Source organism: Oryx dammah, unplaced genomic scaffold, assembly GCF_014754425.2.
Source record: "Oryx dammah isolate SB20612 unplaced genomic scaffold, SCBI_Odam_1.1 HiC_scaffold_1, whole genome shotgun sequence".
In the NCBI taxonomy this organism is placed as follows: domain Eukaryota; kingdom Metazoa; phylum Chordata; class Mammalia; order Artiodactyla; family Bovidae; genus Oryx; species Oryx dammah.
In genome coordinates, this window is record NW_024070185.1 from 108,241,613 (window position 1) to 108,267,371 (window position 25,759).

Below are 25,759 nucleotides of genomic sequence, written 5' to 3' on the forward strand. Positions count from 1 at the left end.
TCCGATAAGTCAACTCTTCGCATAAGGTGGTCAAAGTACTGGAGTTTCAGCTTTAGCATCATTCCTTCCAAAGAAATCCCAGGGCTGATCTCCCTCAGAATGGACTGGTTGGATCTCCTTGCAGTCCAAGGGACTCTCAAGAGTCTTCTCCAACACCACAGTTCAAAAGCATCAATTCTTCAGCGCTCAGCCTTCTTCACAGTCCAACTCTCACATCCATACACGACCACTGAAAAAACCATAGCCTTGACTAGACGGACCTTAGTCGGCAAAGTAATATCTCTGCTTTTGAATATACTATCTAGGTTGGTCATAACTTTTCTTCCAAGGTGTAAGCGTCTTTTAATTTCATGGCTGCAGTCACCATCTCCAGTGATTTCAGTCCCTCAGTCATGTCTAACTCATTGCAACCTCACAGTATACAGCCCACCAGCTTCCTCTGTCCATGGAATTTTCCAGGCAAGAATACTTTGTAACTTTGCATACTTTGTAACAACTCACTCCAGTGGAGTGGGTTGCCATTTCCTACTCTAGGGGACCTTCCCAATGCAGGAATTGAACCCACATCTCCTGCATTTGCAGGCAGATTCTTTATCACTGCACCACCTGGTAAGTCTGTATATACTTTGTATCTATGCCAAAGTTTAGGACCACTGCCTGGAAACCTATGCTTCCAGCCTGAAAACCTATGTTTCAACTTTCCAAGGAAAGGAATTATCCCCATGCCCTAGTGGCTCAGACAGTAAAGAACCTGCATGTAAGGCAGAAGACCTGCGTTTGATCCCTGGGTAGGGAAGATCTCCTGGAGAAGGGAATGGCAAACCACTCCAGTATTCTTGCCTGGAGGATTCCACAGAGGAGCCTGGCAGGCCACAGTCCATGGGGTTGCAAAGAGTGGGACACAACTGAGCAACTAACACTTTCACTTTCAAGTGCCAAAAAGAAAAAAAAAATTGTAATATGAGGAGTTCAACTGCAATGGGGACTGGACATGGGAGTCAGGGGCTTCCCAGGTAGCTCAGGGGCAAAGAACGCGCCTGCCAGTGCAGCAGATGGGAGAGACTTGGGTTTGATCCCTAGGTGAGGAAGATCCCCTGGAGGAGGGTATGGCAACTCGCTCCAATATTCTTGCCTGGAGAATCCCATGGACAGAGGAGCCTGGTGGGCCACGGTCCATGGGGTCACAGAAAGAGTCGGATACAACTGAAGTGACTTAGCACGCGTGCATGGGGGTTTAGGGGACAGAATGGTTATCAAACTGTCTAGAAAAGGGAAATTTGAGCAGAGTCCTAAGCACTGGGAAGAAGTGGAAACAATACAGACCTGGAAAGTGTGTTTTGGGTAAATGGAGCCATCAGAACAAAGACTCCAAAGGACGAAAAACCCCGGTACCCTCAGAGTACAGCCTGGAGGCCAGTGGGATTGGTTGGTTTTGGCTTGTGTAGGATGCTTTGTGTTTACGCTTTCCCATCACTCAGCAACAGGGTGATGTCAGTCACTCACGTCCACAAAATATTAACTCCAATGGATATAGTTCCCAAGAATTTGTCAAAAGATGTCTAAAAGTTCTTTGTTTTCCTGGCTTCTGCATCAGCAAACTCCTTTCCACTTCTCCATAGTTCTCTCTTTTTTTTTTTTTCCATAGTTCTTATTACCTGTAGCGTTCTCTGATGGTGTTCAGAACGTGATTTTCAAATCTGGACTAACCCGCTCAAAGAATGTTAAGCGGTATTTGCTATCGCTTTTGTTGTCACCAAGTCGTGTCCCACTCTTTGCGACCCCATGGTCGATAGCCTGCCAGGCTCCTCTGTCCTCCTCTGGTTTCAAATTAGATCAAATTAAGGTGGGGTCCCTATTAAGGTCGTAAACTCACACTAGGTTTTCTCTTTCTCTCTCTCAAAATCCATTCTGGAGAAATTATTTAAACACAATGGAGAGACGGAGTTGAGGAACTTATAAGAAGGCTGTGGGGAGACAGAGTCTGCCTGGACCTGGTGTGAGTAGCCGGGCGTGCGGAGTGGGCGCCTGCAGCCCGGAGGAAAGGCTGACGCAGGGAGCAGAGAAAGGACAAGCCAGAGGAAAGGCCTTCGAGGTCCAATATTGCCTCCCTTAGGGGTCGTCTTGGGATAAACACTGCCTGCCGCTCCCATTAGGAACCTGCAGCACAGGTAGCTTAGCAGGACGGCAGAAAGCCTTAGCGAGGAGACACTGGACCCAGAGATTAAATGTCCCAGAGAGACTGCCTCCGCCCAGTCTCACTGCTGCTATTGCTGCTAAGTCACTTCAGTCGTGTCCGAGTCTGTGTGACCCCAGAGAAGGCAGCCCACCAGGCTCCCCTGTCCCTGGCAGTCTCCAGGCAAGAACAGTGGAGTGGGTTGCCATTTCCTTCTCCAATGCATGAAAGTGAAAAGGGAAAGTGAAGTCACACAGTCGTGTCCGACTCCCAGCAACCCCATGGACTGCAGCCCACCAAGCTCCTCCATCCATGGGATTTTCCAGGCAAGAGTGCTGGAGTGGGGTGCCATTGCCTTCTCCTAGGTAAGGACAAATCCCGTACCAGAGAATTAGTCCCACCCAAGAGGTGGGATTAGATCAGAGGGATCGGGACTGATTCGGCGGGTCCTGGGGTTCTGTGATCTGAGGTTTGTCCCCTCCTCTCTCCTTAAACCTGAAGGGACAGACATAGACTAGAGCCTGCTCTTCAGCCTTTCCCCCTAAAAGCACTGCTGTACCAAGGAGCTGCTGCCCCAGGGGACCGGGAGCTTCTAGACCAAACTAATGGGCCACCGGAGAAACGCAACCTCGGTCAAAGGGGGACAAACATCCATCATCCGAAGCGAGACGACTGGAAGAGCCTGGCCAAGAATAAGCCTGGTAAATACACTTAGGAAAATAAGGCATGTGAAAGCATAGAGCAAAAGCAGGAAATGATTTTTTACAACTTTAATGATGTGTAATTAACATATACACGTTAAAAGTATTCCATTTGATGAGCTTTGACATAAATATGTATCTGTGAAACCATCACTGTAAACTTAAGATAATAAAGGTCCCCATTCCCTCCCCTCAGAGTCTCCTCCTGCCCCTTGCAGTCCGTTCTTCCCCAGACAACTGCTGATCAGCTTTCTGTCTTTCCAGGTTAGTTTTCCATAGAGAATTTTGTGGAAATAGAATCGTAGAGTTACAGTCTTTTTGTGTTTTGTTTATTTCACTCAGCATAATAATTCTGAAGTTCATCCACGTTATTATATGTGTTGATAGTTTTTCCTTTTTAGGACTTTTTAGTTATCCACCATGTGGATATACCTCAATTTGTTTACCCATTTAGAAACAGTAAAATACACTGGTGAAGATAATCCTAAAACTTTGGCACCGTGAGCCCACTTCTAAATCCCTAATCAAGACTGTCCGGGTCTGTGACTTCTCACAGAAAATCTTCCTCTATGCTATCGAGAGCAACATTCTTGCAGCATTTCCATTTTTCCTAAATTAATAAAAGAGTTAAACACCTTTACTGCTGAGCTCTAAAATCAGATTTGCAATTATATGTGATGCTAACTTACTGTTTTGGTACGTTTTCTTATGATGGTAAAGTGTACATGAGATAATCTGCTTTTAACCCCTGACATTACATAGTCTGGTGGCACTGATCACATTTGCAGTGTTGTGTAACCATTACCATCACCCAGTTCTGAAATTTTTCCTCACCCTCAACAGAAACTCTGTATCCATTAAGCAACAGTTTCTCATTTTCTCCAGGCCCCAGCCTCCAGTGAGCTCTCACCTACTTTCGGTCTCGATGAATTTGCTTCTTCTGGATACTTCATATCAGTTCAGTTCAGTCACTCAGTCGTGTCTGACTCTTTGCGACCCCATGAGTCCCAGCACATCAGGCCTCCCTTCCATCACCAACTCCCAGAGTTCACTCAGACTCACGTCCATCGAGTCCATGATGCCATCCAGCCATCTCATCCTGGGTCGTCCCCTTCTCCTCCTGCCCCCAATCCCTCCCAGCATCAGAGTCTTTTCCAATGAGTCAACCCTTCGCATGAGGTGGCCAAAGTACTGGGGTTTCAGCTTTAGCATCATTCCTTCCAAAGAAATCCCAGGGCTGATCTCCTTCAGAATGGACTGGTTGGGTCTCCTTGCAGTCCAAGGGACTCTCAAGAGTCTTCTCCAACACCACAGTTCAAAAGCATCAATTCTTCGGCGCTCAGCCTTCTTCACAGTCCAACTCTCACATCCATACATGACCACAGGAAAAACCACAGCCTTGACCTTTGTTGGCAAAGTGATATGTAGTAACATACGCCATCTGGGGCCTGGGTTATCTCGCCTAGCTTATGCTTAGGGTTCGTGCAGACTGTATGTCAGAATTTCACCTTTATTGATGAGTATTGCTCCACGGTATGCGTATGCCTCACTCTGTCATCTATTCCCCTGTTGATGGACTTTCAGGCTGTTTCTGCCTTTTGGCTACTGTGAACGACACTTTACGAGTACCGGCATACAAGTGTCTGTGTGAGTCTGTTTTCAGCTCTTTTTGGTATTTACGGGAGAGTGACGCAGGACAGGATCATGTGGTCCTCCCCCCACGCCCTCTGCCTGCCTTTTGTCTGTGGAAAACTTTAGTCAAAGACTATGTTTAATCAGAGAGATGAGAGTATGTGGAAATAAAGGAAAACAGTCGAGTAGTCATTAAGCATAGTCAAGGACCTTTAGTTCCTTCTCAAGGGCTATGCGTAATATTCAGAGCCATGTCCTGTGCACTGCTCTATAGATGCTGGAACACCAGGTGGAACAATGCCCAGACTGTACACTAGCCATGAGCTGCCACAATTCTAAGAAGTGGCCTCAAAAAAAAAAAAAAAGGGAACAAATGGACCCTGGAACTGATGATTAACTGCACCTAGAAGAACCAAGGTGACGCTGGTCAGACCACCGATGACGTCTGAAGACGACCATCAGAGCTGACTGTGCTGCTTCTGCGTGTGGTGGCCCCCACCCCCTGACAACTCCATGTATAAAAGCTCTCACCCCCTGCTTGTCGAGGGGACGGGGAGTAGGCCTTTGGACAGATTCCACCTTCCTCCCCAGTTGCCGGCATCTGAAACAAAGCCAACTTTCCTTTCCACCAACCTGGCCTGATTTTTGGCTTCTGAGTAGCGAGCAGCCAGACCCCACACCTTTCAGTAACAAGAGTAGAATTGCTGGGTCATATGGTGGTTCTATGTTTAAATTTTTGAGGACTCACCAAAGTGTTTCTCATAGGTGCTATACCATTTTACATTCCTACCAGCGATGTCTGAAGGTCCCAATTTTTCCAGCAACTTCTCAACACTTGTTATTTCTTATCTTTTCAATAGTAGCCATTCTAATGAGTATACGGTAGTGTCTGCCTTTGCTTTTAATTTACATTTCCCTAACGACTAGTGATGTTGAGCTTCTGTTCATGTGCCTGTTGGCTATTTGAAGAGCTTTTTTGGGGGGAAATATCTATTCAAATTCTTTGTCCATTTTTTAATTGGGTTGTTTGAATTTTTGTTGTTGAGTTGTAAATGTTGAGTTTCTATTGTAAATGGAGTTGTTTTCTTCATTTCCTTTTAAGATTGCTCATTGCTAGTGTGTAGAAATACAACTGATTTTCATGTGTTGACTTTGTATCCTGCCACTATGAACTCATTAATTAGCATTAACAGGTTTTTTTTTTTGGTGAGTGAATTCCTTAGGGTTTCCTAGATATAATTTCTAGATATAGTCTTCAAATTTAGTTCAGATGGCTTTTATTTCATTTCTCCCTGATTGTTCCGGCTGGAACTTCCAGTGCTATGTTGAGGGGAAGTGTCACGACGCCTTTGTCTTACTCCCGATCTTACATGAAAAGCTTCCAGGCTTTCACCAGTGAGTATGCGGTTAGCCTCGAGATTTTTCCAACTAATTGACGTATTTGTGATTGTGCTGAGTGTTTACTGCGCTTTCTCTAGTTGCCACCAGGGGGCGCTGCTCTCTAGCTGCTTTGCCTGGACTTCTCCTTGCGGGGGCTTCTCTTGTGAAGGATGGGCCTCGGGCGTGGGGCTTATGGGCCTCGGGCGTGGGGGCTTCCAGTAGACACGGCTCTCGAGTCGCCCTGCAGCACGTGGGATCTTCCCGGACCAGGAACTGAACCCGTGCCCCCTGCATTGGCAGGCGGATTCTCATCCACTGGACCACCAGGGAGGTCCTAGCTGTGAGTTTTTCATAAATGCCTTTATCATGTAGCCGATGTTGTTCCTTTCTATTCCCAGTTTATTGAGTGTTTGGTTGTTGCATTTTTAATCATGAAAGGTTGTTTGATTTTATCAAATGCTTCTCTCTGTATCAACTGAGATGATCATGTGATTTTTCCCGCTTCATTCCATTAGCATTATATACACTGTATTTATTGAATTATGTATGTTGGAGCACACAAAAAAATCTATATAGATTAAAATCTATATCTTTGGAAACTAATTATTAAGTAACGCTTGAGTTTAAAAGGAAATTAAGAGGTACTAAAAACTGACAGATAATTAAAACACAACAGGGTTTCCCTGCTCGTCTAGTGGTTGGGAATCCACCTGCCAGTGCGGGGGACCAGGGTTCGATCCCTGGCCCAGGAAGACCTCACGTGCCGTGGAGCCACGTGGCCCAGGCACCACAACTGCTGACGCCCTCGTGCCAAGACCCTGGGCTCTGCAACAAGAGAAGTCACTGCAAGGAGAAGCCACACCCCGCAAGGAAGGGTAGCCCCACTTCGCTGCAACCAGAGAAAGCCCACTCACAGCAACAAGACCCAGGGCAGCCAAAATTAATTAATCAGTGTGTTAAAAATATAAATAAAATAAAACACAATAAGTTGAAATTGGACACAGTAAGGCAATGCTTAGACCAACAGAACAGACACAAAGAAACAAGAAAGAATGAGATACTAAGATGCAATAGAGAACAACTTAGAGAATATTAACAAATCCAAAGCTGGTTTATTGAAAAGTTTATTAAGATAGATAGACCATTATCTAACTGACAAAAAAGAAAAGAGAGAGAGAGAAAAGTTACCCAAAAGCTAAAAAAGAAGCAAAATGGATAAATTATTGTAGACACAGCAGATTTAAAAGATCATAAAAGCATTAGAAGAGGTGCTGTGCTGAGCTTGGCTGCTAGCCGTGCTGACTCTTTGTGATCCCACGGCCTGCAGTCCATCAGGCGACTCTGTCCATGGGGATTCTCCAGACAAGAATACTGGAGTGTGTTGCCATGCCCTCCTCCAGGTTATAAGAGGTATACACTGTTAAATCTGAAAACACAGATGAAAGGGATAGAACACTACAAAAAGTAAAAACTGATCAGAACAATCATCTGATAAAGAACTGCGCCACACTGATGATGATAAACGCTCTCTGCAAACCAGGAACAGGCAAATTACTTCACTGAGTACATCCAGGGCACACCTACGGCCTAGGGAAACAAACTCCACTTCTTAAAGGGGGAGTATCAAAGAATTCATTGACACATTTTAAAACCATCACACACAACTGCCTAGAAGCAGGCAATTCACAGGAGGAAACCTAAAAGCCCAATGGAAGGCAGTTTATATTCAATGTCACTGATTATCAGAAAAATAAAGCAATAACGATGTCACTTTACACCTGCTGTGGTTGTTTTCGTTGCTTAGCTACTAAGTCGCGTCCGACTCTTTGAGACCGCATGGACAATAGCCCACCAGGCTCCTCTGTCCAAGGGATTTCCCAGCAAGAATACTGGAGTGGGTTGCCATTTCCTTCTCCAGGGGATCTTCCTGATCCAGGGATTGAACCCATGTCTCCTGCTTGGCAGGCTGTTTACCACTGAGCCACCAGGGAAGCCCTTTATACCCCTTAAGCAGGCAACAACAACAACAACAATTAGAAAAGTTGGTAATGAGAAATGTTGAGAAGACTGTGGGAACATAGAAACCCTCACTCATTGCTGGTGGGAGAGGAGACGGGGGTGTAATCTGACAGTATTTAGTCATACGAGGTGTTCATGCCTTCCCCTTGTCCCAGGCACTGCAGAGAAGCTGATCTGAGCCCTGGGAAGGCAGACCGGGCCGAGACCGAGCATCCAGGGCAAAGAGAAAGTTGGGCCAGGGCTGTCCTCATGACCCGCAACAGCGTTCCACCCCGGTGCATTCTGTGCTGGACCCAGGGGCACCTTCGCCTCCGACCTGGGCCGCACCATCCCGTGACCTCATCCAGGGGCTGGAGGGAAACATTGAGGCGCACAAGCGCCCAGGAGGGCATAACAAATCGCTTCCGTGACTCAGAGGCCATGAGATGGATCGGAAAACTTCTGGGTGGCAGATCAACAGATCTGTGTTCGCTAGCATCCCCTTGGTCTCAGGCAAACTGAGCTGTCTGAGCCTCAGCTTGCCAATATTAATGGGACAGAACATTAGACGACATCCATAGCGGTGTGTGACTCCATACGAATTCTGCTGACCGCATTTTTGACACTCTGGTGCGGAATGTCTGGGGACACAGGCTCCTTTTTCTTGCTCCCCTGTGGGATAGCTCTAAGCAGTTTTTTCCCATGCTAAATCCAAATCTACCTTCCCTAATGTTAAAAGATTTAAATAATGTCAAAATAAAATTATAGAGAGCTTGAAGAGAAAAAATAGTTCTACACTCAGAATAAATGCATTTAGAATGAAACAATACATTTGGAATTAAAACCAGTAGTTTCTGCCCTGTTCTCTGCCATCTCTGAGGCCTGCTCTACAGAGCCACAGAGCTGATTGGCCCCTCTCCCCCGCGTTTAATTCTGTATTTTAAGGTAACGTGTTGCTACTGCTATTTCTTTCTTAGGAGTTTGCCTCCTGCGTGAGGATTTAGCGCATTGAATGAGCTGTCCCTTGAGCATCCTCATCTGCTGAATCAGTCACCACTCCTCATTCACTTCCGCTTTCCGTTTCCACAGTATCCCCAGCAGCCTCACATTTACGGGGGCCTCCCCCTCAGCTCCCTTTGCCCTTCTGTGTTTCTATACTGCTTTTTGTTTTTTTTTAATTTTAATTCCTTTACTATCTGCTGGGTATATGGAAGGGGAGGAGATAAAGGCAAGACGAACTTGCCATCATTTTAAGCAGAAGCGCCATGACAGAGCTTCTTGGAACAAAACTTTACTGAAAAAAAATTAGCCATTTACATCATTTTGGGTCAGTCGTTGATTCTTGGTCTTTACGTCTGAAACTGTGTTTAAATATCTTTAGCCCTTGTTGAATACGTACATGTGAATTATTCTCCAATCTTGTTAACGTTAAAACTAAAAACTTGAATTGGCTTACGGATGAAGAATTTATCTTCATCTTAAAAAAAAAAAGAAAATGGAACTGAACATTCCTTTAGTATTATCTGATCTACACAATTTCTTCTCTTAAGGAACTGATGTTCAGATATGCACTTTTGGTAAGTGATTTGTTATCACTTGCATTCTACTGGGATTTAAAATCTGTAGTTTAAGCAATGAATAGCCCTATTTGAGTCCTACCATAGTTCTTCTGGGGCTTCTCAGGTAGCGCAGTAGTCAAGAAGCTGCCTGCCAGGGCAGGAGACTAGGGCTCGACTCCTAGGTGGGGAGGATCCTCTGGAGGAGGAAATGCCAGCCCACTCCAGTGTACTGCCTGGAAAATTCCACGGACAGGGGAGCCTGGTGGCTCCAGTCCACGTGATTGCAGAGTCAGACACGACTGAGCGTACACACTTATTTCCTTATTTCTAACTGTGATTTGCCAAAATCAGAGATCATTTAACTTCCTCCAGGCTAGACTTTTTAAATTCTTTTAAAATAAGGAATGGGGTGGAAATATCAGGACCCCAAGACATTTAGAGTTCAAGAGTTTTCTATTGCTTTTTTTTTTTGCCTCACAGTGAGGCATGTGGATCTTAGTTCCCCCGCCAGAGATGGAACCCATGACCCTTGCAGCGGAAGCACAGGGTCTTAACCGCTGGACTGACAGGTAAGCCCCAGGAGTTTTCCATTACTATTCTCTCCCAAAAAAACTGTTTTGCAAGAGTCAGATATTATCTCACTGGATTCAGCCCTCCCTTGGGAGAGGTTTTTTCCTCCATATTATAGCAGACCTTTGATCAATTTGGAGGAGAAAGTCAGTTTTGTCAAACAGCTTCAGAAATGGGGGAAAGGGTCCTGGCCCTATTTATACCATCAGACACAGAAGCAGAATCTTGTTCAATCAAGATTCCTTTATTTCATTTCTGGCAGGTTAAATAGGCAAGCTGTTCTCTGCTGTTCAGTAGCAACTTTAAACAGTAGGCAGTCACAATCTGGGGGTTAAAATTTCTCACAGAAACTTTGCAAATGCTACATGGTTCATTTATTGCAATGACATAAAATAGATCTGAGAAAGGTCCATGTGTATTTTTTATTTTTGGATTACAACTTTCTTTTCTTTTAATTAAGTATGGTTAATTTACAATGTTGGGTTAGCTTCAGGTATACAGCAAAGTGATTCTCTCACACACACACAAACACATGTTTTTTTCCAGATTCTTCTCCCTTATAGGTTTTTACAAGATATTGAATCATGATGTGCACCTTTTTTAATTTGTTTGCATTTCCCAAGTTATTCTTCATAGCACTATTTGATAGCTGTGTATTATTCTAGTGTATGATAAGAGAAATTTTGAACAAAATTATTTATAAAACAATAGGGAAGAGTTTATGTAGTCTGCCTGCTGATGTCTTGACATGAAATGCCTTACAGTAACTGAATGTAAAGTAGAAGGCAATTCTAGTTTTAGAACTCATTCAGAATGGCTGTAACTTTAAGCGTAAGAAAGTCCTTGCTGTGTCAGTCACTCAGCTGTGTCCGACTCTTTGCAACCCCATGGAATATAACCCACCAGGCTCCTCTCTCCTCGGAATTCTCCAGGCAAGAATACTGGAGTGGGTAGCCATTCCCTTCTGCAGGGGATCTTCCCGACCCAGGGACTGAACCCAGGTCTCCTGCATTGCAGGCAGATTCTTCACCGTCTGAGCCACCAGGAAGTCTAATTCAGTTTTATTCAACAGCAACAGAATTCTGTTCTACTCATCACCAGATGCTATTCTCAGTAATTCCACTAGGTGGCAGGACGGGGCCAGATGATAGATAACAGCCATGGTACTCAACCTTTGCAGGCATGGGAACCACCTGCCCAACTCCAGCCTCAGAGTTTCTGATTTGTTAGTCTGCAGTGTGGCCCCCAAATTTGCATTTCTACCAAGTTCCCAGGTAACACGAATGTGCTGGAAGGATATCACACATGCTGGGAACACAGAATCAATGCAGACCAGCCCCAGGCCCATGCGTCCATCCAGCCCCTCCTTCCGAGTTTATGACAGTTCTAGGCCATATGGGCACAGAGAAGAGTGAGACACTGCTCCTGCTGGCAAGACACAGTCTTATGGTGGAGAAAAAAACAAATTGAGAAGACAACGCCTTGTTTTTTCAGTGGAGGTTGTTGGCACAATATTCTTCTAAGTGTTGTTTTTCTAGTTTCCTCTCAGAGTTCAAGTGGGAATTCCCCGGCAGTCCAGTGGTTAGGGCTTGCAGCTTTCACTGCAGTGGCCCATGTTCAATCCCCGATTGGGGAACTAAGATCCCACAAGCCGAGCAGCACAGCCAGAAAAAAAAAAAAAAGAGAGACAGAGTTCAAGCTTTGTGCCCTTAAAGCTTGAATGATCAACCAGCTCAAGTCACCTCACATGGCTAAATCTGCTGAACTAGCAAAACTCAGGACTGTTTGCTCTCATGCAAAACCTCACAGATGGAGATTTTCCTCTCTGAACTCAGAGGCCTGGAACGGAACAGCAAGCCTGACAACCGCTCCCTGACTCTGCACTGCCGAGTGAAACACGAGGCCAACTGTGTCCTCAGAGTCTGCACCTGGTGCCTTCTGCATTAGTTCCGTATTGTAAATTTCAACACATTAATTTGGGGAGACATTTTTTTGATTCATGACTGCCCACACTGTCCTATGAATACTATTAATCACCTGTTACACATCTTCAATAGGAAAAGTTTAAATTAGAAAGTCAGTGCTAGGACTCCCCTGCTGGCCCAGCGGGTAAGCCGGCACTCACAACGCAGAGGCCCAGGTTCACCCCCAGTCGGGGAGCTGCGTTCCCACGTGCCATACGCCGTGTTCAGAAAAAGACATTTCTATGTATCCTGCACTGATGACAGGTTGATGGCCGGCCCTCTTCTGAAGTACTGGGACTAGACCTACTTTGACAGGCAGTGCAGTTTGTGACACAGCATGGTAAAAAAAAACCCACTCCAGTGCTCTTGCCTGGAAAATCCCATGGATGGAGGAGCCTGGTAGGCTACCGTCCAAGGGATCGCAAAGAGTCGGACACGACTGAGCGACTTCACTGGTTCACTGGATGTTAATGACTGGGATATAAACAGTGATCACTGAAAGGTTCGCTTGACATCAATCCTTTTTATAAACAGAGAATTTCAATGCATGTCTTGGGTTGAATTCTTCTAATTAGTGATGCCTAGATCAGTGAGATTTTATTTGTGACTATAACTCATCTCATTGTTTCCCAAGTTTTTGAAAATGTAAAAAAAAAAAAAAAAAAGATGGGTAAAAGAGGAAAACAGAATTCAGAAGAAATACAAATAAGCACACATAAAAATATCTGGGGGCTTTCCTGGGGGTCCAGCGGCTAAGACTCTGCCTCTCAATGCAGCAGGTGTTGGTTTGGGCCCTGGCCAATGAGCTAAGACCCCACATGCCTCATGGTCAAAAAAATAAATAAATAAACAATAGAAGCAGTATTATACAAAATTCAATAAAGACTTATCTCCACATGTTAAAGAAACGACAAAATTAAAGCAACCTTGAGATACCTTCTCTATACCTACTGAGTTGGCCAAAGTGTAAAATAGCTACTCAGCACTGATGATGCTGTGTTGAAACACGTAGACTGAACCCGGCGAGGTGACACCTTTAACCCATGTGGAAAGCGTACGACAGGCGGGAAGCAAAAGCCATCGCAGTGTTACTTCCTGGAGACAGAAGAGGTTTCGGGGGAGCCAGAAATACTCTTTCTTGCTTGGAGAGTGGTTATACAGCTGTTCCCTCTATAGTGACTCAATGAATGGTGTGTTTTATGCTCTCTTCCATGTCTATAACAACAATAAAAAAAAAAGGTTCCTTTGCTTTTACCAATAAGTCATCTGTTAGGAACCTGTTCTAAGGAAATCATGCACAAAGAAATTCTCTGTAGAATTATCTAAAAAGCAAAACTGGAAACGACCTAATTATCCACCCAAACAGGAATGGTTTAGCAAATTATATGTAATAAAGGAATATTACAAAGTATTACGGTAATTGCAAAGACTTAGAGCACAATTCTGACAACACAATATGAAAGAATGACTTGTAATTACAGAAATCTACACATAAATGCGTAAGGACTAGAAGAATAAAGGTCATTATGATAAATGAGTCTGAGTAATTTTCTTGAAAAGTTTCTGTTGTTGGATGAGCTTTGCCACAGAGAAAAGAACACGTGGTTAAAATGCAAAGGAGAGGAGCATCACCCTGCCAAGGACTCCCCACGGCTCACCAAAGAGAGATCATCAAACGTCCTGCTCTGCTGTACTCAGAGCGCTTTAGATGTTACAGAATATGGCAGAACCACGCAGCCTACTTCACAGCAGCAAGCACTACTGACAACAGCCAGATGTCCACTGATGGACGAAAGGGTAAGGGTGTGGCAGACACCCAGAAGGGAGCACTGCACAGCCATGCGAGAGCGCAGCCCTTAGTCAGCATCTGCAGCGGCGTGAGTGGGCCTAGAGAGTGCCATACCGAGTGAGCTCAGAGGGAAAGACAAGCGGCCGCTGGTATCACTTAAATGGCAAACCTAAAATACGATACGAAAGAACTTAATGTACGAGACAGAAACAGACTCACGGCTGCCCGGGAGGGGGGCAGGAGAAGGATGAATCGGGGGTTTGGGGTGATGCCAAGCATTATATATAGAGGAGACATGCAACAAGGTCTTACTGTAGAGCACAGGAAACTATAGTCAACATCCTGGGATAAACTGTAATGGAGGAGAATATGGAGAAATGCGCAACTGCATCACTTTTCTGCACGGCAGAAATCAATACAACACTGTAAACCAACTGCACGTTAATAATAAATGGAAAAGAACACGGCAGCAGAGGGAAGCCTGAAAGGGGAGGGCCGGGTGTAACTGCTCTTTCACTTTGCTTCGTGCTCCTACATCTAAGTTCTCTTTTCTTCGTAATACACAGCCCCTCAGATAATGCATGAAATTTACTAAAATATTAAGACTGTATTGAGCATCACGTAAGAACTCAATCTTAAATTCTTGCTGGAGAGCCAAAGCATTCACCTAAATTTTTAAAAGTGTACAGATCAAGGGTAAAAGCTAATGGTTTGCCAACTGCAAAAGGTACTACGTGATGAATCACCAAATGAGCTGCATAGCTAAGGACTCGGGGACAAAACACCGAGTCAGCCCTGGTGGGCAGATGGTGGTCAGCAGACCAACCACAGTGGGAGGCCAACGGGGCCCTACAGGCTGGCCCGAGGACAGGCAGAAGCGGCACAGAGGGCTTCCCCATGAGGACGCAGGGAGATCCAAGGTGCAAAGACAGGAGAAGAAAGAGCAAGGACTGTTTGAAGAGATACGCTGGGACTCAGAGTACACTGATACACCTAGACACCTCTGGTTGATAACGGGGAGTCACTAAGGTTGTTGGAGAGCTGCCCAGGAGGCTCAGTGGCAAAGAATGTGTCTGCCAACACGAAGACTCAGGTTTGATCCCCGGACTGGGAAGATCCCCTGGGGAAGGAAATGGCAACCCACTCCAGTGTTCTTGCCTGGAGAATTCCACGGACAGAGGAGCCTGGTGGTGGTGGTGGAGGGTGTCCTGCGAGAAAAGTGGGACATGACTTAGCGACTGTACAACAAGGCTGCTGGAAGAGACACGGGCTCCAGGGAGTGGGGGGGGAGGTGCCCCAGCCGCAGAGCCCACGGTGGCTCAGGAGGGGCACACGAGCGGCGAGGGGGCTGGGCAGTGGTCCAGGTCTGGACTGAAGAACCCGAAGTAGGGAAGAGAATGGGAAGAGAAACAAGAAAAGGTAGGAGAAACCCGTGTCTGTGAATGCTGAACACCAGGCCTCATTCTCACCACTTACTACTCCTGTAAGCAACCAGCCACCCTTCCAAGCCTCAACTTCTCACCTGTGAAGCAGCAGGGCCCCGCATGGCCCTGCTGGGGAGCAAAGGTACGGGGCCGTGTATGATGACGAGCCCCAAGCAGTTACATCGAGTAGAAAGGATGAACCAACTTGGGGATGTCCTGATCCTCAAGTGGGTTCAGAGGAGCCAGGGAGGATTCCAAGGTCTGGACTCTGCATCAAGACATTTTCCTCCCCATTTCCATCTATTCACGAAGGTCGCCAAAATCCTTCCTTGCATTTTGCTTTGAATTTATTTCCACCCTTGGGCCTCGTTGAGATCATTACGTTGTTAGACTGACATTCCAGAACATACGGAAACCTTAGAACATAGTCGCTTTAGATCATTCGAGGAACAGTTCATTTCAAACACACTTGCTTTTGAAAAGCTTCCTTGAAATTGGCTGGCGGGAGTGGGGGACAAGAAAGTAGTCTTCATTGCAGAACGCAATTTTTAAGGAAATGCAGCTTTATTTCTCTCAAGTACAAACAGTAACTTGGGCGTGGTGAACTGATCAAAGGAACCTGCTTTCATGTATGGAGATAAATGATTTCTAGTTAGCACAATCACTCACAGGTAGAAGAATGCTTCTGTGATGCATGAAAATAACTTCTCATCTTACAGACACATGTTGCTCCAGTCACTCCACTATTTGCTTAAGCAATCCCTTCTCCCCCACCCACCCACCCCAGAGTGTGCCAGGATAAACTTCACCTCACTCCCCCGAGACCACAACATCCATCAAATAAGTGAAACAGAAGTCCCACGCTCCCATCGGTGTTGGATGGGTGAGAACAGCCTGTTTCAACCCGAGCATTCTCATCAAGAGAACTAAGTCTAAATGAATGAAATGTGTCTGTTCACAATGTCAGTATTTGGACCCCAACAGCACTGAGCTTCTATCATCTGAATTAATAATTTGCCAGGTTTAAATATGCAAAAACACATTTTTACTTGAGTACATTCATGAAGAGTAGAAGTTAGCTGGATTTCTTAAGCTGCAGTCATTAAGTATGTGCACACTGGTCAAGACTGTAACACAAGTCTTAAGCAACTGGGGGAGACTGGAAACACACTGAAAACAACTTGATAACAAAACCCCCTTTTGCACTGAGCATGGTCATTCAGCCCGATCAGGCTGAAGGGAGTGGTGCAGAGGTCAGTGGTAATCCATTCCATGACTTATCCCGAAATTCAATTTCCTAGAGTAAGCACAAGGAGCTGCACATCAGGACACAAAGGTGGCTGGCAGGCGTTTCTGTCGAGAGTGCTGACCTGCCCCCCGTCAGACACTCTATCTAGGCACTGCAGGATTCTCAAGAGGGTCCTGGTCGTCTTAAACATCTTGGCAAGCACCAGCACAGGCAGGCAGGAAGGCTGTGTCCAGGGGACGGACCTGGGGCCTCTCCCCTGTGCCGACAACCCCATGGGCTGAAGGCAAGGGGGAGAGTGCGCCCTGGCCCAGGCTGCCTCCCGGGACAGCAGTCTGACTACACACTTCCCTACAGACATCGGCAAGCAGCTGAGACAGCAGGGCCCGGCAGAGGCCCAGACGAGGAGGCACAGAGAGCTAGGTGCAGGACGGTGGGGAGACCCGTCTCTAGGCACCCCAGAAGTCGGGGCAACAACCACGGCTTCAGGGGGTTGGCTGGGTTTGGCCAAAGCAACGTGTCAAGCCAGGCTCCAGTCTCCTTAGCCACTCCTGTTCAGCTGAAACGCCTCACCTGACAGAAACAATTTCTTCATGACTAACGTAATACTGTTTGCAAAAGTATTTCTTTTCTCCCTAAGATGTTTTACAAATGCAGCGCAGTAAACACTCTCCTGAGAGCAAATACTAGCATGATCACGTAATCCTCACTCGTTTTCCCGAGCGTTTCCAATGGCCAGAGCAGAGTAACTTTGAACTATGAAAAAGGAAGTGCACAGCTTAAAACCCAATAGCAATATTCCACTTCTTCCACTTAAAAGCTGTTCAAACATGTGTACTTCCTGTGGAACTTGTTCGAAGTTGAGCCCCTCCCCTGGAGGAAGTCTTTCTTCCTACTTCTCTGATGGGTGTAAGAGGTCAGGTGAAACCCAGCTGTGACATCGGTTAGTCTTCAAATAACAGGGCTTGCTGGGGGAACCAGTTTCCTTTGGAATGGGAACCAAGTCTGCTGAAACCTCAAACCCCCTCAGCTCTCTCAGGCCCCATCCCCTCCCCAGAGCCCCAAGTTCTTCTGAGTCCCTCCACAGACCCGTGCAGAGAGCCACCCCACCTTCCACCACACTAGGGCCACCGGAGAAATCCAAAGCTCGTGAAGAAAGATGGAGTCTATCTGCTCGTGACCTAAGAATTTTTCAGAAAAGAGAATACTCACAAAAGAAGAGGCACAGGCAAATCCCTAGCCTCTGAGCTACGGAAGCAGAAGTCGGTGTGTGGGAAGAGCACCCCCGACTCTGTGAAAGGAGCCTGAGTCCCCCCATCCACGGCACTCACCAACTCCTCACCTCGGTTTATTTTTTTCAAAAGGATGAGTCGGTTTCCCATTTTTATAGAAGCTGTTGTTGTTCAGTAGCTAAGTCGTGTCCAACTCTTTGCCACGCCATGGACTGCAGTACACCAGGCTCCTCTGTCCTCCACTATCTCCCAGAGTTTGCTCAAATTCATGTCCACTGAGTCACTGATGCTATCAAACTATTTCTTCAGCCCCCTTCTCCTTTTGCCTTCAATCTTTCTCAACATCAGGGTCTCCTCTTAATGAGTGGTCTCTTTGCATCAGATGGCCAAAGTATTGGAGCCTCAGCTACAGCATCAGTCTTTCCGATGAATATTCAGGGTTGATTTCCTTTAGGACTGATTGATCTCCCTGCTATCCAAGGGACTTCAAGAGTCTTCTCCATCACCACAATTCAGAAGCATCAGTTCTTCGGTGCTCAGCCTTATTTGTGGTCCAGCTCTCATATCTGTACATGACTACTGGAAAAGGCACAGCTTTGACTCTATGGACCGCAATACTATGTGAAGAGGGATAAAGGCAGGACTCCGAGCACTGCACCGCCTTGATGATAACTTTGGTATTCACCGCTGAGAAGTGAGAGGAGACATGCCATAGGAGCTTCAGGTCTGCCGTTTCAGGCTTCCCCACAGATGACTACATAATCGCGTGGTCTTTGAAGCAAGTGGATGCCTGCTGGGAGGTGAGGCGGGGCTACAGACAATCATCAGACCTGCGATCCCAGTTCCCGGTTCCATGTTCTGGGTGGACGAACGTGAGAAAAGTCATCTCCCCTCACTGTGGCCCAAAGCCTCCTGAGGTTCCTGAGAAACAGATTCTAGCTCTGAACCTAGTCCCATTTCTTAAGAGGACCAAGCAGCACTCACCCACAGAAGTCAATGTGAGATGGATTTGGGGCATGTAGATCTTGCTCTTTTACCCGATTTCCTCAGACTCTCGGCAGGGATATTACCTAAATGCATCCTTGGAACCAACTGTCAATTCTCTAAAACCCTGACTTTGCAGCATTCGGAGGGCCGTTGTCAGCCTCTGGGGTGACAGGATTTGGGAGAGCGGTGTCCCCCCCGTACTTTGAATCATTCTCAGCTCTGCCAGCAACCCTTTCCCTACATGAAAAATGGGTTAATATCAAAATTAACAAGAAGAATCCCTCATATTCCCAGGCAGAGCCTCCCACTCAGGTTCCAGCTCTTAAATTCATCTTGTAACTATTAATACTCTCCTGTAGGTCTGTGAGTGAAACGCACCCCCCCTCACTCCTCTGTCACACAACGGGGGACTCCTGAATTCTTCCCAACATTTGTTCCCTCGACTTTCTCCCTGTTTGTGACAATTACATTAAAACACCACCCCTGCTGAATCACAGCATCTAGTCCGCGGCAAAGAGAAGGTGGGAATGGAACTGGCAGCCTGCAGACTCGCTGTGTTATTAGCCTACTGCATTTTACTGCAAGCCACTGTCCACATCTTTAAAATTAGGGAATTACTAGTACAATTCTGGGTGCCTACCTCTGGCTGAAAAGTCAGAAGACCTGCGCCAACACTGGGCTTATTCCAACTTGACGCTGAGGGCTCTGAAACTGCCCTGTCAGACGAGCTTCCCTTGGTACAGCTCCACCCTGCCCAGAGTGCTACACTCACCTATGCTATCTGCATGGCTCCCCGGGCCTGCGTGTTTGCAAACCCTACTCTAGCGCAATTTTCCTTCATTTTCAACAGAAAGTTAGACTGCCTGAGGCTACACGTCAAGATAGAGACAGAGGAGCAAGGAGAGTCAGGGTCGGGGATTTTTCTCTCTGGTCTGGCACCTGCTTCTTCAGAGACCCCCAGCTCCTCTCAGCACTGCTTACATTTTTTAAAGCAGACTGTTAACATTTTCCACATTCCCTTTTATCCATTCTTTTTTTGCATGTTTGATTTCCTTAGAGATGACAACTTTGTATCAGTGATTTCATTTACAGATGATCTCCAAATGCCAAGAAACAAGGAATTAGCAATCAGACAAAACTGAAGCATCAGCTTTTGCACAGCTCGCAGACACAGGACCAGAGAGAATTCCAGAAATAAAACGACAGCCTAACAACTAGCTATACAGACAGAAAACGGGGCCCAGGGAGCTACACTCCTGGGCTGCAGGGTTCCCAGGTAACAGGGCCGGGCTTCAGTCTGCCAGCTTGGCGCTTTCCACTGTACCATGTCACCTCTACGCAGTCATGGAGGTGGCAGGTGACCCAGGGCAAGCTTGCCCCACAGAGACAAAGATTGCAGCACTTCGTGCGGCTCAGACACGGCCAGTCCCGGCTGGGACAAGCACTAGGGTTCAACACGGGTCACAAACCATCCATCTACAGAACTGCACTTGCGCTGCAGACACATTCTCTTTAGAACTGGCATTTGGTGGAGAACATGAAATGTCACAGAACGTGGTGGTCTTTACAACACGGTTGTTATAAAAGCTAAGCCCCATGTGAGAAAAGTTGCTGTAACAACATCGTAGCACCTTTGCTTCAAGAGAGAAAAAGGCAATGGTAAAAAGCTTTAATAATAGACTGTGTTTTTATAGGCAACCAATTAGCAGATTAATGAGCCATTTAAATTTCTTTACTTAAAATCATATTCTAGAAAGATGAACCCCAGATGCAGCCTCTCACACTGACCCACAAACTAAGGACAAATGAAGCCAACGGCGACCCCGTCGGCATGCTGTGGTGTCAACGGAACGAGCCCCCCCGCCCCGAGCCCTGGCCCCCGGCAAACAGATACGTGATTGTGCACTGCGCGATGATACCGTGAGGTGAGGACTTTGGTTCATGCAGTCGGCTGCCACAGAGGCTGCACCCCAAACCCGCAGCCCCGGCGCCCGAAGTCAGCCGTGCTCCTTCCACAACACCAGGTGGATGCTGTGGTCGGGCATGCTGGTGGCAAAGACCAAGCCCGTGTCGTTGTGCCCATCCAGTCCATTCAGCCAGGACGCTTCGCCTGCCAGGAAGCTGGAGCCCCTCTTGGATTTCCTGTACTCAGGGAGAGGCCAGCGGCTGATCAGGCTCTCTGTCCGCAAGTCCAAGATATACAGGTAGCGGTTGTCAAACAGCAGGGCAAAGACGTCTCCAAAGCCAAGCAAGGCCAGGTTCGCTGTCTCAGGAGTCTTGATGACCCTGCAAGGATGAGAGGTAAGAGGCGTGAACCAGGCTTGAAGGCCACTGTGTGTCTGTTACGCTGCTGCCGTCTTTTCTGGAGACACTTAAGACCGATACAGGGAGCCTCCTGGTGGTCCAGGGGTGAGGGCTCCTCGACGCCACTGCAGGTGGCCCAGGTTCAATACTCAGTCGGGGAAGGGAGATCTCCCATCCCGAGAGCAGTGCAGTCAAAGGAAAAAAAACAACACAAAATTCAAGCACATTTAAAACTAAATGCACTTTCTTATAAAAAGGAAAATATGAGGACATAAAACTCAGGCTACTTTGGAAAAAAAGGTGTGGGAAAAGAACCCTTCGTAATAACATAACACAGGCATATAAGGAAATGAACATTTATAAAAGCATAAAATGCCCATCTAAGCTGGAAAGGATCTTTCAGATTATCTCATTTAATATTTTCATTTCTAAGATGTGAAAACTGAAGTCCAGCCAGGGTAAATACTCTGGCTAAGGCTTTACAACTAGCTAGTTACTCGTCAGAGGGAGAGTCTAACACTCGACTCTCAGTGCTGGGTAAAAACTGCTATACATCATCCCTTGCTTCCTGAACCCCTCAGGTACCAGAATCTGAGGATGCTCGAGTCCCCTGCACATAATGGCACAGTGCGGCCGGCCCTCCGCGGCCACGGAGGCAGAGCACACAGACGTGGAGGGCACGCTGCATTGGCCGAGGGGAACCCCCCAAGCCCAGAAAGAAGATGGAAAGTCAAGCGATTTGGTGCTGCTCTGCTCTGCAGGCAGCAAACCCAGGTTCTGCTCAAGATGGTCTAGAGGCTGAAAATATAAAGTTTCCCAAATAATTCAGAAACATTTAATAATAATAGGTTCGTAGTAAGTTAGAGAAAACTGGGAGAGCAGGGAGGGCTGCTCTAACCGTCTCAGGCTGGCGGTTCATAAACCACCGAGGACAAAGGCACACGGCGGAGACGGTGCTGAGGAGGAGCACAAATTAGAACACCTACTGTCAGTCTCTGCACGCTTAGTGAGGGGAAGCGCCAATGTTCTCTTCAAAGCACTGGGAAAAGAGCGACAAGACAGAGCTACGCAAGCTGCGGCGCCTGTCCGCTGGAGCCCAGGTGACATCCAGTTTGCTCTACACCTTAACAAGGACACCAGCAGCGAGTGTGCGCGCAAGACGTTAACCAGAGAAAACAGGGAGAAAATCACCAGCCATCACCCTTCGATAGTGAAGGATCTATGAGAGGCCCCGTACGAGGGGCTCCCGCAGGCAGGTCGAAGGGAAGAGCGCACACAGAATCGGACTCCAGTCTGGGACCAGGAAGGGAGGGGGACTCAGCCTGAAGACACAGACCTGTTCCTCACACTTACCAGGTCCAAAACTCAACTTCGCAGCCAAACCTGTTTCTCTCCGTTTCCTGGCTTGCTCATTCACCCAACCACTCAAGACAGGAAATGTGGCAGCCATCCAACTCTAAACCCACAAATCCAACCACCAAGGTCTACTGGTTTTACCTCCTACATTTTCCTGAGTTACTCGCTGCAACCTGAACTGCCACAGCTCGGATCTACGACGTCACCTGGTGCCTGCACTACCGCCCAGGGTTTCAGCTGGTCTCCCCAACTCTGCTCTTGGACGCTGTCAATCATTTAACCTCACACTTAAATTTACACCTATTACCACCTGATTCAAACTTGCAACCCCTTCCCTGGCTACCCACTGTAATCCCATCTACAACGCTGGCCTTCTTTCAGTCACTCCAGCGCGCCAGGCTCTGGTGGGCTCTGGGCCTTTCAGCAGACTGCACGCTCGGCCTACCGTGTTCCTCACCGCACACTCGCACCCCCAGCACTTAGCTAGGTGCATCTCCTCACCCTTAACAGCTTGGCCTGACCCTCCTCCTCAAAGCAGCTTTCCTGTACTTCTCAAACCAGGCAGGGTCTCAGTGTACCGTATTCCATGTTGCTCTTCTCCCACCCATTAAAACATCTGCATGTAGTCAGCTGTTTAATATCAGCCTTTCCTGGTTCAACATGTCTGCAAGTTTGGTAAGTACCTCTGCTGGTTCCCAGCGTGCATCACAGTGCCTAACACACAGCTTAGATAAGTATCTGCTAATGCCTAGAGCAGTGGTGCAGTGAGTACGTGAAAATACAAATTCCTACAAGACAGAGTCAAAGAGGACTGGGGACACCAGGAGAGTCTACAGTCCCACATCACTGACACAAGCAGAAAATGACCAGGAAGTTGGAAAACTGAGTGGCTAGGGGATAAGACTTGAGGCTGGGAAGGATGAAAGTCAAAGTCACTCAGTTGTGTTGGACTCTCTGTGACCCCATGGACTATACAGTCCATGGAATTCTCTAGGCCAGAATACCAGAGTGGATAGCCGTCTTCCCAACCCAGGGATCAAACCCAGGTCTCCCACACTGCAGGTGGATTCTTTATCAGCTGAGCCACAAGGGAAGCCCAAGAATACTGTAGTGAGTAGCCTGTCCCTTCTCCAGGGGATCTTCTCGACCTAGGAAATTGAACCAGAGTCTCCTGCATTGCAGGCAGATTCTTTGCCAGCTGAGCTACTAGGGAAGCTCTAAACTGACTTCAAAGACTCAAGCACAAACATGCTCCAGGACTGAACACAGGTCTTGACAGGCTCACAGCACCTTGTACTTTGATTACTTTAGAACTGCAAACAGACATCCCTGCTGCACAGCTTGCGCCCTGCCTGCTGCACTGAGGTAGCCTCACTGAGCAGAGCGCATCGCATCTTATCTGTGGAGCAACACGCTGCTGCTGGCGCTTTTTGTCTTTTCAATTAGCATCGAAGCTTAAGGAACGCAACCCGGTACTGGCAACTGAGGCCACAGTCACAGAATTGTTCAACCCCTTGAAGAAAGGTTGTTTTATTCATGTGAGGAAGAGGGGGGGAGTAAGAGATAAAATATCCCCTTTTTCAAAAGAAAAAAACCTGAACTTAGCACTAGCAAGCAGCAAGCAACTGTGCAGCTTTATTGGTTACAGCTGGTATATCCAAACAGCAAAAGCCAACAGAACCTTCATCTGGAATCTGGACTCCACCTGCCATTCTTACAGGAGAAAAGCAGGTGCAGGATCAAATGAAACCTTTACAGCCTCTAAGCATGAAAAAGATTACGACCCCTTTCTTCCACCCTGCCTCAGCACCACTCTCCTCCAAACTTTAAATCAAACAAAAACATTAGTAAACTATCGAAGATCTGATTTTCCCATGGTGACTACAGTTGTTATCTGGGGGGAACTGGTTGCAGAGCCCTCTCAGATACCAAAATGCATGGCTGCTCAAGTCCTTCGGGCATAACGGTGCAGTATCTGCATATAACCTATACACATCCTCCCATATATTTCAAATCATCTCTAGGTTACTTGTACCTAATGCAATGTAAATACTATGAAAATAGTTGCTGATGCATGGCAAATTCAAAATTTTGCTTTTGGGAACTTTCTGAAAATTAAAAAAAAATTTCCATCCTCGGTTGAATCTGTGGGTGCAAAACCCATGGCCAACTGTACTTGAATTTCTTACTTTGCAAACCATCAAGTTCTTTCAAAAGTTCCTTCTCTCTGGCTTGCTGCTACCTTGGGCATATGTCTGCTGGATGATCCAGCCACAGATGGATGGACGGATGGAGGGGTGGGTGGGGGCTGGGCTAGGGTGAGTTGTGGGATGTTCGGCCAGGCCCCTAACCTCTCTCAGCTTCAGTTCCCCAACCTGTAAAATGAAGAGCTTGGACTAATATTTTCTAGGATTTGTTCCAGTCTGTTTTGTCAGTGTACAATTATCAATCAATTATTTCTAGAAATTATTCTGATAGCTTGGAATTCTAACTGGTTAGAAATGTAGATCTGAAGAAAAAAAAAAAAAAAGGAGTAGTGTCTGTCTGACTCCAGGAAGACAATAATGAGGCTGTAACTTTATGACCAAAGATGGGTGGTCAGCTGCTGGCTGGCAGGATCAGATCCCATTCGAGTTGACCTCTAAACAGTCACACATAAAAACAATGAAGATCAACTGTTCAATTTTTGTCTCCAGGCAGTCCTTTCTGAAGCACGCTGAGTGAGTGACTGAAGCCGCTCAGTTGTGTCCGACTCTTTGCGACCCCATGGACTATAGCTCCTCCGTCCATGGGATTTTCCAGGCAAGAAGGCTAGAGTGGACTGCCATTTCCTTCTCCAGGGGATCTGCCCGACCCAGGAATCGAACCCGGGTCTCCCGCATTGCAGGCAGACACTTTACAGTCTGAGCCACCAGGGAAGCACGCTATGGAACACTAATCCTGTGAGCTGCCAACAGGCACTCCTCCAAGCAAGGGCAGCATGCCAATGTGTGTGAGGCACAGCAGGTTAAACAAATTGGAACAGGTTCCTTTCTGGAGGACTTCTCAGACATGTTAATAATGCAGATTGTCAGGTCCCGAGCTAGATCCTCACTCAGTTCCGTCGCTCAGTCGTGTCCAACTCTCTGCGACCCCGTGGACCGCAGCACGCCAGGCCTCCCTGTCCATCACCAACTCCTGTAGCTCACTCAAACTCATGTCCATCGAGTCAGTGATGCCATCCAACCATCTCATGCTCTGTCATCCCCTTCTCCTCCTGCCTTCAATCTTTCCCAGCTCTTTCCATCATGTTGCCAAAGTACTGGAGCTTGAGCTTCAGCATCAGTCCTTCCAATGAATATTCAGGACTGATTTCATTTAGGACTGATCCTCATTAAAGGCAATTAATTTAATCTCTACAGGTGAGACAAATGAGGCACAGAGAGGTTAAGAAACTTACAGAAC

The 25,759-nt window shown here is 46.9% G+C and overlaps 1 protein-coding gene across 3 annotated transcripts in view; it reads right to left on the reverse strand.

Moving 5' to 3' along the window:
* Nucleotides 1-15,733: 15,733 nt before the first annotated feature.
* Nucleotides 15,734-25,759, reverse strand: part of FBXW2 (F-box and WD repeat domain containing 2) — a 35,142-nt gene continuing 25,116 nt past the window's right edge. For all 3 annotated transcript variants that reach the window (XM_040241875.1, XM_040241866.1, XM_040241857.1), the window contains one exon: nt 15,734-20,941. In XM_040241875.1, coding sequence (XP_040097809.1) covers nt 20,653-20,941 — 289 coding nt within the window. In that variant the 3' untranslated portion in view covers nt 15,734-20,652. The remainder of the gene's footprint in view (nt 20,942-25,759) is intronic.